The 15,979-nt window shown below is 38.0% G+C and overlaps 1 protein-coding gene across 5 annotated transcripts in view; it reads right to left on the reverse strand.

Moving 5' to 3' along the window:
- The window catches only part of UNC13C (unc-13 homolog C), a 599,855-nt gene that overhangs the window by 74,519 nt on the left and 509,357 nt on the right, over positions 1–15,979 (reverse strand). For all 5 annotated transcript variants that reach the window (XM_064485583.1, XM_064485584.1, XM_064485586.1 and 2 more), the window contains 2 exons: positions 14,457–14,534; positions 2,096–2,184 (listed from right to left, as the gene is read on the reverse strand). In XM_064485583.1, coding sequence (XP_064341653.1) covers positions 2,096–2,184; positions 14,457–14,534 — 167 coding nt within the window. The remainder of the gene's footprint in view (positions 1–2,095; positions 2,185–14,456; positions 14,535–15,979) is intronic.

Below are 15,979 nucleotides of genomic sequence, written 5' to 3' on the forward strand. Positions count from 1 at the left end.
AAGATAACCCTGAGATTTTGTCAGTGAGTCTCAGTTCCCAGGTAGTTGCCCTGTGAGTGTATCAGGAACCCGGGCTTCAGATGTTTGCTTTGGCTCTGCCCAGCTTTCCTGAAAAATCATCCTATCAGCTACATAAAGTAGAATAATTTAATTGTGGGTTTTAATAACAGCAGATGAAAGGGATTTGGGGCAATTAATTATGCACTTAATTTTAAAATTCTAGACTGCTAATTTAGAGTGTAAGAAGGATGGATTCAGGCTAAAATTATCCAGTTTGACTTCACAGCTTGATCACATTGATCATGGTGGACTTCCCACCCACCCTGTGTCTGTGTGATGTAGACCTGGTTGGTGGTGTGGGAAATAAATCCATGGCAACGAGAATACAATAATTATTCTTTTTATATGGAAGGCATGACATGTGGGCTGTTTATTCCAATATTCCTAGCTCTCTTTGAGCTGTATTTTAAAAATAACGAACAAATACATACAGGGTAACCAGGAGTTTCAAAACTTAGATTAAAATAGCTGACTTCATACAAATGCCCTCCTAAGAGCATTGCTCCTTATTTCATAGCTGAAGTTTGCTCAGAGGTTTTCAAATCACACGTATTTCAGCCTTTGTGAATATACCCCCCACTCAGACAGAACAAATTAAAACGTACTTGTTCAGGAGGATGACTTGAATATATTACAGAAAGTCATCTGAATATCCTTTTTCTATTTATATTCTAGTTTCCGACCCCTTTCCTCTCCCCTTAACTTTGCTAAATGATCTGTTTATGCCTTCATGAATGAAGGCAACAGCCTTTCTGCTAACCGCATGGTAATTCACAACCAGAATAAAGAGGTAAGCCTCTAAGTGTCACCTCAAGTCAGAGCCACTGAGTCCCCAGATCCTGAGGACACTGTCTGCCTCTCCAACTCCCGAGTAGCAAAACCTTCAGATTGCTTATTAACATCTAGGCCAAGGAAGCTGGATCATCCAGGTTCATTAACAACACAAAGCAGAAGGCAGAGCTATGACCCTAAGCTCAGTATATCAAGCCTACATCTGGGAGAAAGGGCTCTGTTATGACAACACACCTCTACTGTTGGGGAAAAAAGGCCAAGTGTGCGATTTTTCTTTGCTTTGCCTCATTCCTGTGTTTGAGAAAAAAATACTTTTGGTGTCTTTTTCTTTTTAGTCTTTCAGACTAATCAGAGTAGCAAAACTAATGAATACAAGTTGGTTAAGCATATGTCCTTCAAAAATACAGTAAGTGATGAGTGAGATTTAAAGAGATAACTAGCTCTCTTCATAAGTGTAAATTTCAGTCTTATTTGAGAACTGAACACATGGTTTAACATAAGTCAACATTTATTGAACTAATATTTAAAGCAAATTCTGTATGAAATTAATGAACCTCTTCAAAGATGGGTTTGTTTTCCTCTCTCTCTTAATTTTGATGGTGAGATGATGGCTTTTTCCTATAGGACTGAAATGAAGTTTATCTAGGAAGAAATTCTCTTTCTTTAAAACCACACCAGATACAAGGGAAGTTCATTTAAAGAATATTAAAAACAAAGATGTGTATTTCCTGTGGGCTAACTGTCCTAATATTTCTAAAACCTGGAATCCTGACTCAATCTGGTTATGGGGCTAAGAGTTCAGTTCTCTGGTAGTGAAGCCACGTTGACACGCACGGCAAGAACACAGCACATACTTGGGATGCGCGTAAGATTTTCTCTGCTCTCCTTCCTCATCCTATTCTTTCACTTGCCAACTGTTAAGCTATAAAAAATAAAATTGCAAATGGGAATCAGATATGGTTTCTGTTGTTAAGAAATGTCCAGTAAATAGGGAAATATGCAAGTAAACCACACCTTAGAGCACGGTGTTGTAAGCACTAACCAACTGAAGGATACAGAGTTATAAATAGCAAGACATCACTATACAAATTGCAAGGTCATGGGAGATTTTTCGGAGGAGGTGATGCTTTGATTGAGTCTTGAAGTTCAATGGATTTAGACAGAGGAGAGAAACAGCACTGAAGGAATGATAATCATTAACTGGAATCTAATCCATTTGGATAGTAATTACTTAGTCACTTACCTTTCACCGTAAGTGACACTGAGCTCATCCAGAACCCCGTTGAGTTTAACTTGCAGTTCTTTTAGAATAGTGCTAGCTTCCGGTTCTAGCTGCAAAGAGACCACACACAATATCACTTGGGAGTTCTGAGAAAGCATAACTTTTTTGTTAGAAGCATTTTGCTTGTAAGGTCAACTTCAAACAATATAGTATACATTTACTTTTTTCTTTTCCTTTCCTTTCCTTTCCTTTTTAACCTTTGAAATCAAATGCAAAATTTAGAAAATTCTAATGAAACCAAAAGAGATCTTATATATGAAAAAAACTGAGTGAAACGCACAGCATGCATATAAACAATAGCAAGAGAGCAAAGCCTTCACTGGTGGCAGCCGTGGGGTGCAGGGCGTGACCAAGTAACCTCCAGAACGCGGCCACTTCGTAACTTAGAAAACCACTTACACATTCATTGAATATATGTGTTGCTTCAAAATATATTTTCATCTTTAATATCCCTGTAAATAAATAGGCACAGTGAAAATTTTCAAAATTGGGAAAAATTAATTTTTGCATATTATATTGTGCCATATTTGAAGGTATTTTCATATTTTTCCAAGCATGCACTTAAAAGTAATGGATAAACAATTATCCTTTTGCTCCAGTGTGTTGCTCTGGAGGTGACAGGCCTAATGTCTCTTCTTGGATGCCAATTTTCAGCTCAGAGTTCAAGATTCAAAGTTTTCCCATTTTATTAATTTTTCTTTGGGGGAAAAAGGAAAACATAATTGAGTCAAGACAGCATATTTTATGCTTATTCTTCCAGTGTAAAAAGCCAATTATTTTTATCTGATTCAGTTCTAAAATAATGTTAATATTAGAAAATATACATAAACACAAACAAAACAAAACAAAACATCCATCTATTAACATGGCAGACTTTTTTTTTTTTTTTTACAACTAAAGTGAAGGGTTAACAGACTTTACCAGTGTTTAGAAAAGTAAAGTGTGTTTCTTGTCTTAGAAAATTTTATCCTGGTTGTTAATTACATTTTTGCAAACTAGTTGTCAAAATTGAAAGACTTACAATAGATGCATTGTATTTAGCTGACAGAAATTCATGTAAAGGGAAACCTAGAATATTCTGAAACTTAAGATGATCTTCCTTTGAGTCTTTAGAAATTCAGTTTCCTATCGTTAGTACCTATAGTTCTTACACAAACTGGTCTGTTACTGAAAAGAGGGGGATAGGATAAAGCCAACTTTGGGGCGTAGAAAAAATTAAAGGAGCACTTAGTATAAATAGACTCTTAAGAAGAACATCAAATACACATACGACCTTGGGAGCCAGCCCAGGACCAAAAAGTGTCCCTAACAGAATACACTGGTCATAACTCTAAACAATCCTCCAGGAACATTTTCTAATACTAAGAAACTACTAGGAAAAAGTGTTATTAACTCTGCACAGCAGCTGGGTGGCTTTAGGTTATACTGATGTGACTAAAAACATTGGAATAGAAACCAAAAGTTGCATTTCATATCTGATCCTTTTCTTGTTATAGCAAATAATTTAATGATTTCAGGATTGGGTAGTTTCTGTACCTTTATCTGATTCAGTGTGATTCTTCTGGACTCTATTTTTTCTGTTTCTGTCATTAGAGATTACCCACACATACCGGCCACCTTAACAGATACAGACTTCTCTAGGAGTTGGAGACTTACAATATCCCTACGTCTCATACTCTCAGAGTCCCAAGCACCCATAAAGAATTGCAAAGCAGTGATTCAGAAAAACAATTAGATACTACCGATTTTTAAAAAGCCTCGACACTGATATGCACTTAATTACAGTTAGCCGGGTATACTCCCCAACCCTTAACCAAGAAAACATATGTGGAGTGTCCACCCCCACCCTAGGGAACATGTAAGTGCTTGCTATTGTCCTGGTACCAATTTTAGCATAACTTCACTTGGATAAAAATGTTTGGGTATGGAAAATGAGAGAAGACCTCCCATAGTTTTCTTTAGGTCCCCACTCTTGGTAAACATTGTGGGGGTAGAGGTGGCTGTTGCCACACACATATCTGCCACCTCCAAGGAAATGGCTCTGACAGTAGAGTTTTTTCAGTAAGTGGGGTTGCCTTGTCTTTAAAGTGTCTGTTTTGTTTTCATATTAGTTTATACACACATTGAGTTAGTCTGCTCACCTGTTAATGACTTTAAAGTCATACAGAAATGGTTTGATATATCAGTTGGATGAAATTATGCTATTTTCCTAAGAATCATTTTAGTGTACCTTAGGTATTCTGTGAATGGAAATTTCCTATCAAATGATTGCTTATTACTTGGAAATATAAAACTGTCAAACTATAGCAATTGAAATATAGGATGACAGTTTTCATTTCCTGATAGAAGCATGAGTTTCTAAGCAGGTGCAGACAGAATGCCTCTGTGATGTAACTGAAAAAACCAGAAAAACTTTAGGTTCAGTTCAGTATTTGATATCATACCATTAAACCATAAAATTAGGAAGAGTAATTTTGAGGCCAGTCTGCATATTGCAGATCTTTTGCAATAATAATGAGCATAAATATCATACTCACCTAATTGTAAAACAATCTCTTTGGGCAGCAAATGTACCAATTCTTGAATTCTTCTGTATTTCTTTATGTGCCCAAATTGAGGAAATTTTCTTTATTCCTAAAACTCCCTGAAGTTTTTAAGAGATAGTAATTTGGGCTTTGAGAGTTTATTATCTAAACTACCAAGGGCATATTTTACAATTTATTGGCTACTTTGGAAAGGTAAAAGGCTACCTAACTTCCTTCACAAATGTTTAACACTTAGTCTAGTTCTATATCTATGACATCAAATATCACAATTAACTTGCAGCTTTTTTGTATTGTTAGTTATTAAAAGCAAAATGAGGGAAAAAGAAAAAATTCAAGCATTCAGAAGTCACAGGTAATACATTTATGTTAAATTAGAAATTGTATTAGCAGGTGTGCCTGAACCACTTGGCTGGCAGAAAGTAAAAACAGTAAATGACTCCATGGAAAGAGGAACATACTCACTGACAACTTAAGAATACTGAGGCAGATTCTGAATTAATATTACTATTAATTACTATTAAAAGCTTTCAAAACAGCTTTTATCCACACTCCATCAGAAGTTCGGAAATTCCAAAATTTAGTCTGGGTAAAGTGTGGTTCTAAAGATCAGAATGGGCCATAGTCATCTATACGTACTAATCTGAGTTTGTACATCACTGAGGTATTTTACTGCAGTCCGGTGGTGTAATGTAAATGACTTGTCTGGAAGAGAGAGCTAGGAGGCAAGATACCTTTGAAGTTCTTTGTCCTTACGGCTCACTTGTACTTTTCCTTTAAAAGACAATTCACTTATCACCTCCTTTTGCAAATCTTACTCCAGATGTCACTCACCCCAGGCAGCCAGTGGCTCTAGCTTCTGCACTAATTGTGCTTGTAACTATTACTGTCTGTACAACACTTCCAACTGTTCTCCTAGAAAGCTCTCCTTTCCACTAAACTGTCTTACTTAACCTTCTTAACATGCCTTTCCTCATGTTCAGCTCTTCAGCATTAGGAGTCTCTTATTTGTTCACCTAAAGAAGTGTAGATTAGGAAGACGATCGCTCCCCTGGCCCTCATCTTCACAGCATCCAAAATTTGGTCATTAGCCTAGTGGGTCTCACACCCTCTTCAAGATTTTTGCAGAAAATCCTTTGGTAAGTCACACTTCCCCACCCTATCTACAGAAAAGAGAGCCTCATTTCCAAGTAAAATATTGTTCAACTTGAGGTCTTAGCTTCTTCTTTTGGATTTTGTTCCATCCCTGTCTGTCTTCAATTCTTTCATTATTATTTGTATTACCCCCACCCTATACATCATGCTCAAATACCCATTTATGTTAACATGAAAAGGAGAAAAAATTATAAAAGAAAAAAAACCTAACTTATTAGCAACTACCTTCTCATTGACATCCAGCTAATTTCTTTTCTTCTCTTGACCTTGAAACTGCTCACAAGGTAAGTGTAAAATTTGTTGCCACCTTATCTCTTAAATCTTCATTAATTCTCTATAGTATGGTTTCTCCTCTGGAGATGCCACTGAATGTTCACATACAGGCCACCAGTGATCTCAGTGGCTAAATCCAATGACTTTATCCTACTCGGCCTGCCTTCATACTGTTGTTTACTCTCTTTCTCAAGCTTTTTATTTCCTTGCTTTTCTAGAGACTACCTTCTCCTCTTTTTGGTTGACTTCTTTTCCTTTGTATATTCTTCAGGTATTAATGTCCTTCAACTTTCCCTTCCTAGTCCTCTTTTTTTTTCCACTCTATATTCCCTTCTTGAACAATCACATACACGCCCATGGCTTCAATGCCCATCTCTATGCTCATGGCCTCTGAACCATCACCTACAGCTGTAATGGGATGCCTGAGCATCGAGGCTGTATTCCCATGTGCCTCTGTCTTTTCCACTTGGATGGCCTCAACCTATCAAAAAGTGAGCCAGTTACCTGCTCGTCCTTACCTTATTTCTCTTCTTAATGGTCTGACTTGGTAACTATGCAGTTATTGGAGACAGAACTATGAAAGTCATCTTCAGCACTTCTCTGCCTTGTAACTTCCATATTCACTTGGATACCAAATATGATTGATAGTATTTATGAAATGTTTTCTCCATCTATCCTATCTTCATTGTTTGATACAGAAGTTTTCTCATCCCGACTATGTTGCAGTCATCTCCAAGTTGTGTTTCTGTTTGCTGTTTTTCCCACTTCTATGTCATCCTTCTAATTGTTCCTAGAGTTATTTTAATAAGGCCCAAATCTGATCATGGTACTTGTTAAACCATCTGGCTGGGTCCTTGCTATTTGTCTTATTTTGAAAAAGATCCCTTCTCTCTAACCCTTCTATTTGACCAGAATTTATCCACCTAAAGTACCTAGATCAACTTAAAATATATGATTGAGAAATCAGCAAATATTCCCTAGTGAATGCAACAGAAGTTACTTTCCTTGAAATGCTCTAAATCACTCTGTAGAGCTTCAGCCTTCAGCATGGATACTGTAGTGTGTTGTCAGAAATAAAAGAATACATGGTCCTCTCTATTGCAAAATAAAGTGCCCCAGCTCTACCAGTGTAACCCTGTATTTAGCTTCTTCTTTATTACTCTTATGAGAGGACCTCCCCAGGAACATACAGTATCATTTTAAGAGGTACATTATGGCATTTTTTTATGTTATTCAGATTTGTACGAACTGTGATGCTAGAGGTATCAGTGACAGAAATTCATGCTTCTAACTTCTGGGTTTCAAAATGTGGAAGAACACCAGTAGCTGTCTCTCACCCTAATTAAAGTTTCAAATCAACTAAATGTCTTTGAGATGTTAAATTAAGTTCTTCAGACTAGACAACTGAAGGGAAAAGATGGCTTTTATAATTAAGTCAATGTAGTTTTAAGTTAGTGACTATATGGCAAATTTAAAAATTTTCTATTTCTGTTTCTCTGAGCTTTTTGACAATATTCTCAAGCCTTTTTTTTTGAGGGACACGACATTCTTTTCTCTTAGTCTAAATTTTTTTTTTCATTTCCACCTGGAACACATACACTAACCTTATATTGTGTGGACTGCTCACAGGCTCTTGTCCTTACAACCACAGATTTTTAGAACAGAATGAATCTCAGAATTCGTATAGTTCTATTCCCCCCTTACAACTGGGGAAAACCATGGCCGACATGCTGTCACGCTGCATGATGCTATCTGGGGTCATGTGAGGACTGAAAAGCAGTGCTCTAAGAAAAGATATTCTTCTAGGAAATTCTCTTCTGAAAATTAGTCACACACACACACAAAGTACAGTAACTCGACTAGGAAAGGACCTCTGGCTTATTAGCTCCATCTACTGGCTGATTAACCGTGAAACTGGAGTGAGTAGGGATAAATCAGGAATAGAAGAAATGAGACACACAGCTTATTCTGTAAAAACTGCCTTTTTGCCCTGTCTCTCTCTGTCTTTCCCAGTCAGCTGCTCACATTACTGGTTCTATCCTCTGTTCAGTAGTGTGACTTCAGTCTCTTCAGTCAACTGAATTGGGTACCTGTGGAACAGCAAGTGATGGGGACAGAATTCCCTGAGTGAGCCATTTGCAGGAGGTGCCTGACGGCCACTCTACCAAGGAAGAGCAGAGGGAGGAATTGGCCGGGTTACAGAAATAAGTTTGACTAGTTTTTGCATTGACAATTGAAGGGGATTTACAACAAGACAACAAAACAGGTCTATTACAGAAAATGACAGTTAAGGTAGAACTATTTCTCTCCTTCTTGCCTGTGCCTTGCATTCTCTCTTCTGAAGTTTTCGTACGGTTCAGAGGAAGGTTTAAAAAAATGCCTGGCAGCATGAGAGTGACGCTGTGATTGCTGGGGAATGAGGTTAACAAGCAGCACCTGCCTGGGTCTGAATTTCATTTTGACACGGATTTCCCACCCAGAAACCTCTCCAAATCTGAGGTAGCACCTCTCCTTAATATCACAAGCTTAGCAGTTAGCCGAACTTTATGTGGTAGCAGTGCTAGATTCTTAATCAGATTTATTAAATCTCCTCAATGAAATTTGCCCTTTTGGTCCTCATTATTCTCTTAATTTTCTATTAAGTCCAATTTGTTAACTCTCACCGCAGAGATGGTTAGGAGTAGAAAGAAAGCAGACATTATCTTCATGCATTCAAAGTAAAAGGCCAGCACTTTGAACATTCAGGCCTCTTTATCTGCTGCCTTGAAACTAAAAATAATTCATTTTCCTGAATTCAGCCAAGAACATCTCACCTTTGAACTTTATTTACACAGAGGCTAGAGGTTTGAGTTTATTCTTTGAATTATTGTGGGATGAGATGTTAACAATTGTAACTCTCATTTGAAAGATATTTTCAAGTGCAGAAATTGTTGGGGGGGTCCCCCCCACAAACCTTACCTCTTTAATTGTTCTACCTTCCCTAATGAATTCAAATTTATTTGAGGGTGGGGTCTGCATGTTAGTAATTATTGTACCTCTGGTGTCTAGTAGAATTTACAGCTCATAAAAGGTGCTAAGCAAATCAATAATCTGTTAAATGAATCAATGAAGGAGTAAATTCTGTGTTCCTGTGCAGCATTATTTCATCCCTGTTTTTCTGGAGGCAGGCAGCCCCCAGGGGAGGATGGGGGCACTGGGCTGCTGCATACCTCTTTCCCTGGATGCTAAAAGGAAGCTCTGTTCTAACTGTTGTTTTACAAGGTCTCACTCCTCCTTAGGGACTAGAGCATTAATTTTTTTTTTTCCAATAAATTTCCTATCTCAACTCCTGCCCCTCTGAAGAAAATATAAGTAGGAACCATTAGATACTTCAACTAAATGGGAAGAGTTTTTCAAACTGCTTTAGGAAATATTTTAGAACTAAAAGGAAGGCATAATATGACTAGCTAAAATTCTCTATTATGTGATGACATCTAACATACTTTAATAATTTTATAATTTATTTTTCATTTCTGAAAAAGATAATACATTAATGAGAAGCCATCTGCTGTTTTTAACTAGTGAATTATACCTATTTATATTGGATTATATCTGTTTATATTGGAAAAGGTGAGACAGATCAAAACTTTACAACTATAACATCTCTTTTTGTAAGATTATATATAAAATGTAAGTATAAAGTCCAGAATGTTAAAAATGCTGGATATTTGTATATGACTGTAAGTTAGCCATCTATAGTTGGGGATTATTTTATTCCTAAACCCAAATATTTCCCTGCGCTTTGGCATGCTGTCTCAAGGTCCATTTAAATACATGAAATCTGATGTGTTCTCAAAACACATTAACTAGGTGGGTTAGGAGTCATGCACAGATAAGGCAAAGGGGTATTCTGAGCCACTTCCTAATTATCTAGTTGCTGTTCTAAAGCAAAGAGCAGTAATTCTCAAAACGTGGTCTCCTGACCAGTAGCATCAGCATCACGTGGAATTTGTTAGAAATGCAAATCATGGGCCTCCACCCCAGACACACTGAATCAGTCTGGGGTGGAGTCCAGCAATGTATGTTTCAATCAGCTCCCCCCATGTTTCTCATACATGCTGAAGTTCAAAAACTACTAGTATGAAGTATCATTCCTTTAAAGCAGTGATCTTCCACCATGGGAGCCCAGCAAGTATAAAGCTGAAAGGATACTGCTGAGTAAAATACAACGGAAGTTAATGTCTGTCCTCTCTGGTCAGGGGTTGCGTAGCTCAAGACTGAGTCCCTAGGGCTAATAGATTTCACAGTGAATTTCAATCAGCTACATGCATTCAGTGCTTTGGGGCAGTCAGATTCACTTTCTAATTGACACATCAAATTCATCATTAAAAATTGAAATACAATATAGATATGCATCTCTGAAACAAAAGATAATTAAGTGGCTCATTAAAATATGTGAATTTTTAGGAGAGGTGGGGTTATTTGCAGATTCTTTGGCCCTGTTCACAAAAGCTTACCATGGTGAGATGAATCAAGAGATTGAATTGCCTTGAGACATATCAAGAAAAATAACATTACTAGTCAGCAGAATGAAAATTTAGCTGAGCAAATAACCCCGCTTGTTTCCCTTAAATGTCTTAATAATGGCTAACGTCTAGAATTTGATGTACTGTCAGTAGGATAGCAGGCCTATGGATAGTTATGGATTCTACCAATCAAGATGATTGTACCAACACAATATTGTGAGGGAGGAATGCATCTTTTGCTTACACAGCACAGTTCTAATTCTTCCAAATCTATTACTACAATGAAAGTTCTGTAGAGTTTCATAACCAATATGATTTCCTGAAAAGAAATTATATTTTGGGTTATCTAATTTTCTTTCTCAATGAGATTACAGATCAAGTAACTATACCTAAGTCCCTACTGTAGGCTGTAACAATATGTTTTTATGAAAAAATGACTAGATATTTATTTGCAATTGATATGTGCCATTATACTCATGAAATTATTAAGCTATTAATGTAATACAAACCAAAATATATGTTTGACTTTTGAGCTATTTGATAAATCAATCATCAACCAATAAATGAAAATTTTGCTGTTACTGTGCTACAAAGGGACAAGTAATACCATGTAAGGATTGTGCTGTAAATACTCTTAACTTCTAGCGCAAGTCAGTCCACCACAGGTTGATTATTTTATCTGTTTTACTACAGTGATTCCTAAAACTGTATAAATATCAAAAATCACCTGGGATGCTCTTTAAAAAACAGACCCTGGAATTCTTTCCTAGCTATTTTTGCTTCGTGGTTTATGTGGCTTTACTATTATTATTATAGAGTAATCTGAGAGTTGTTAAATCAAAACATGCTCTTCATTTGTAAGCAGGGAAGTGTGCTGGAAAGACACTTTAGGAGAAGAAAGCTTTTTTCTTTTGCCTCTTTTTCTAAATAGGGCACTGGAAAAAATATGCCCCAGGGCTATAGGCTATTGTGTGCGCAGCTGTTAACAGTGACTGCTCAGGTGGCTGCTTTTGGAGCTACCATCTATGCCGTCACCCCCAAGCTTGTCATAGCATTAGGCAACGTTTCCATCTTGGACTCCATATAGAGAATGGATTTTAAAAAGGCTTTAAAAACTTACTGTTTCCAGAGGGAAAAGAGACCCTGCAAAGAAAGAGCAGCTGCCCCAACAGGCAGGTCAAAGCGGCAGAGAGCTGCAGCATCATGCACGCAGGCCTGCACGTGGCCAGCACCTCGCGGAGGGTATCAAAGGCCAGCCACGCTGCTGTTAGAAGCCAGCTAATGGGCACATGGCATCAAAAACTATTCTGAGCAAGTGCACAAGTGATCACTTGCTAATTAGTTTTCTGTAGCAGGAAGTGCACATCCTAGTACAGATAGTGGTGCACAAGATAATAAGAAACTCCTAAAGGAAGGATACAATCTAGGTTAGAAAATTTCCCTTAGCAATAGCAGTCAAGGTTTTACAACCTGTTCCACTGTGAGGAAAAAACTGGAAATCGATAATAGTACAAACAAACACACTGCATTACCATTAGAGGCCACTGAACCTGCCCATGTTAACTGCTGTATATACTTCTTGTACTAAAGGATACATTTTTTCCATCTACCTGAAAGGCCCAAGTGAAGGGGCCCATTTAGATTCTGCCATACAGATAACTGGAATGGAGGAACACTGCCTATTACTGTGAGATTCTGGAAGCTAAGTGTAGTAAGCAAAAACTGTAACATACTTTGTTACTAATAAAGATGATTTCTGTCTGGGACACTGCCTGTTACACCCCGACTTGAGCTCAAGGCAGGCATCCTCTTGACATTTCTTCAACTCCTATGCAATGCTGTCTAGGCCTGCCTAAAGCTTTTTCTTAGCAACAGAAGACAAGGTGAAAATGGAAAAGAAACTGTGCACAGAAAGGGAGACAGGAGAACACAGAAAGAAAGCAAAGAGAGGGACAGAAGGGAGGAAGAATAAAGGAGTTAGGGTCAATGCTGTCCCACTAACAAATTCCATGTTTAGAAGCTAAATACTCATTTCACTTATTTAGTTGAGTTTTCCTTTAAAATGATGTATGAGGAGGGTAGCAACTGACAGGGCAAGAGTTATAAAGGGAGAAGGCACCAGCCGAGTGTTCCCAGCTTCCATCATTCTCTCTGGGAGGAAGAGTTCTGTGAAGGAGCCGAAGGTTAGCAACTAAACTTACCATTTGAAATCTGCACTATTCAAATTGGTTATTTTATCTGAAACAAGGAGTCTGTTTTGGTTGGTGAATAAACCACCCCAGTTTTTTGGTCAGGGGATGGCTTGCCCCATACCGTTTCCTTGAAATCCAGGCATAATTTGTCTGCTTAACAAATTCAGCTTAGCGATGTACAGCCCTCACATTAGACTTCAACCACGAAATGGTAAAGATAATAGTAGTAGCATTAGGTGACATTTCTGGAAATATGGCATTTTAAATATAACTATTGTGGTCTTTAAAATCCACTAAAAGGAGACAGAATTTCCAATAGGAAAACAGTAATTTCTTCTCTACTTTTCAAAACATCACTGAACTTAAAAAGGGAATCTCCAGGGATGATCCCCCAGTGTGCTCACCTAATTCAGCAGAAGAATTCTAAAAATGAGACTGATGCCCTGAAACCATGCAAAAACCTTAATACACTTTGGGGAATAAAGCCTTAGTTTGGACAAATTAGACTGAGACAGCAGTGCAGCCCAGCTCATTAAAAAAAATGGTTTTTGAAGTTTTGCACCTTCACACCCATATCCTGGTGCTTCTCATGTGTAACATGCTAAAGGTAAAGTTCACTTTTTAAAAAGAAGGAAGTGCGAGAGTAATGGGAAAGATATGGTGGGGAAAATGTATGTCTCTGTGGGGTTAAAATTCACATCATGTGTGAAGAGACCCTATCTTAAATAAGCATTTTCAGCCTTTTGCTTGGAAATCGAACCTAGCTTTACAGATACCTCACACACTTACCACAATAAGGAACAGTGCAAATAAAACCTTAAACAGAAATAGCCCGTCATTCTAGCTGCCAACTGGGATCCGAGGGGGTGTTGGTGGGAGGATGTCAGCTTGCTTGACCTTCCTTCGCAGCACCATCTTCCGCCCTCAGTTCCCTGGATGCTCACGGTGGTTTGTGAAATACAAGACCGTGGCAGCTTGAGGCGGCAGGTGCACAGCTCATATTTCACTGCCTGCCTGATCCAAACAAGCAAATGAGAAAAAGGGAGGCCAATGGTCTTGAGGTTTGGAGGGGCAAACAGCCAGGTAAAGGATATGATGCTTACTATCACAAACCTCATAAGAGAATCTTTCTCCTTCCTTCTTCTGCTCATGGAATTGCAAGTCAGAGACGTTAGACAAAGACACAACACATTACAGACACGGTACACAGCACATTGCTGACAGATTTTTTACATGCGAAAAACAAACCATCAGTACATCAAAAACCACTAGCGCCACAAAGCACAGTGCAGCACAAAATCAGTATCAAGTTGACAATGCGCGGTATGGGAAAAAAATGTCTGCAATTTGTGGACCTTTACGGATCGCTAGTATATACGCAAGTATACTTAATTGTGCATATATGGCTGTACACACACGCTGCAGAAAGCTACAACCATCTCCTTGCTCCTGTTCACACTTCCAACGTGTTTACTGAAGTATTCTGTCGTGGATAATAACCACCTTAGTTAATTTCATTTTAGATTGTTAGCATTTCCTGTTCTTTAGCTAAGCCATGTAAAAACCTGATTTGCTCACTTCCTGCAGTAAAGAAATATCTGTTAATGATCTCTCAGTAGATATTTGGCAAATGCAGGCATAAAAACATGCTCACCTCTTTTCCTCCCATGGATTCAAACATTTTTTCCAGCTGAACCCGCAGTTGTTGAATATTGTTCATCAGTATGCAGGGCTTTAAATAAAGCAAACAACAAAAAATAGGGTGAAAATCTTTTATACAGTAGCTTACTGAATGAGTTTACTTTCAATGTGGTAGTATACACTGTCTCTGAAGTCCTATTATATTTGGCAAACAGAATAATTCTGCTATTAACAGTTAAGAATGGAAGAGGGAAAATATAACCACCTTGGGGAATGAAATTTAACAGTATACTTAGACAGTAAACCATTGCAGACCTATTACTAAGGTTGATTTTATTCTTAGCATTGTGGCATATTATATTTAGAAATTAACCAAATTCTGTTTTTTAAAGATTTTTTAGAAATACAAGGGAGTTTAAATTCTTACGCTACTTCACTGTTTCAAAAACCAAAATACCGAATTTCAAAGTCCTCCCCATCCCCCCAAAACCAGTCAAATCCTTTAATAAACTCTGCCTGTAGATAAAGCCCACACATGAGTATTATTCAAGGCCCTGAGTTATAAGGCTCCAAACCATGTTTAACAAAAACAAAAAACTGCTTTCCAGGCTCTGTCTTGGCTTCACTTGGACCCCTTTGCCTTTGTGAGTCATTATCCGTCGTTCAGGTTAGGGCTTTCTTTTTCCCAGACTGTATCCTTTTGTCACTCACTTGACATTTGTTGTATTTAACTTCACATCTGAGTTGCTTCTGACTGTCTCACCAGCTGACCGTAAGTGTCCTGTCTGTGCTGCTGTCTTTTTCTGCTTGCTCTTACAGAGCCTCACACATAATACATGCTTTCACAATGCTCCTTGACTTGTTTCCAAGGAGGCAGAAGTATAATCACATACAGATGTAAAGCTCTGTGACAGGACTAGATGTGACCTCAGATTAGTAGAAAAGAACTTACAATTGGAGAATGAAATTCAGAATGGTTATAGAATAATTTAATATTTGCTACATACTGATTCTGAAAAACCAGCAGATCATGGGAAGAAAACAGTGAAAGAAAAGAAAATGGATGCCTTCCAAGGGGCTGGGAAATGAGCCAATAACAGAATCAGAGAGCGGCGTGCAAAGGGTTTGTTCTTGTTTTGACCCTATTACTGACCTTTGGAAAAACTTCCTCCTTGATTCTTAAAGTGAACACATCCTAACTTCCATTTATGAATACAATTTAAAACTTCTATTCCCTTGATTCTAGGCACTTACATGTTTTATTTTTTAGGCACAGAGATTTCTCTCGTATAGATTCTGCTCAGTAAGCTGAACCACAGTGTTCTAGAGATGATCCTGGTTGCCAGCTGTGATGAGGAGCTGCTGGACCCAGGCTTACTCCTTCTGTAGGATGTACGATCAGACTTTCAGGGGATTCAGCGTCTTGTTCCAAAGTGAACACACTGAACCAACAGACCCTCTTCCACTGGGGGATAGAGTCATTGAGGTTCTTTTATTTTTCACTGCAGAGGGCAAAGAACTAAGGAAGAGCGTGAC

Source organism: Camelus dromedarius, chromosome 5 (genome assembly GCF_036321535.1).
Source record: "Camelus dromedarius isolate mCamDro1 chromosome 5, mCamDro1.pat, whole genome shotgun sequence".
Lineage (NCBI taxonomy): Eukaryota > Metazoa > Chordata > Mammalia > Artiodactyla > Camelidae > Camelus > Camelus dromedarius.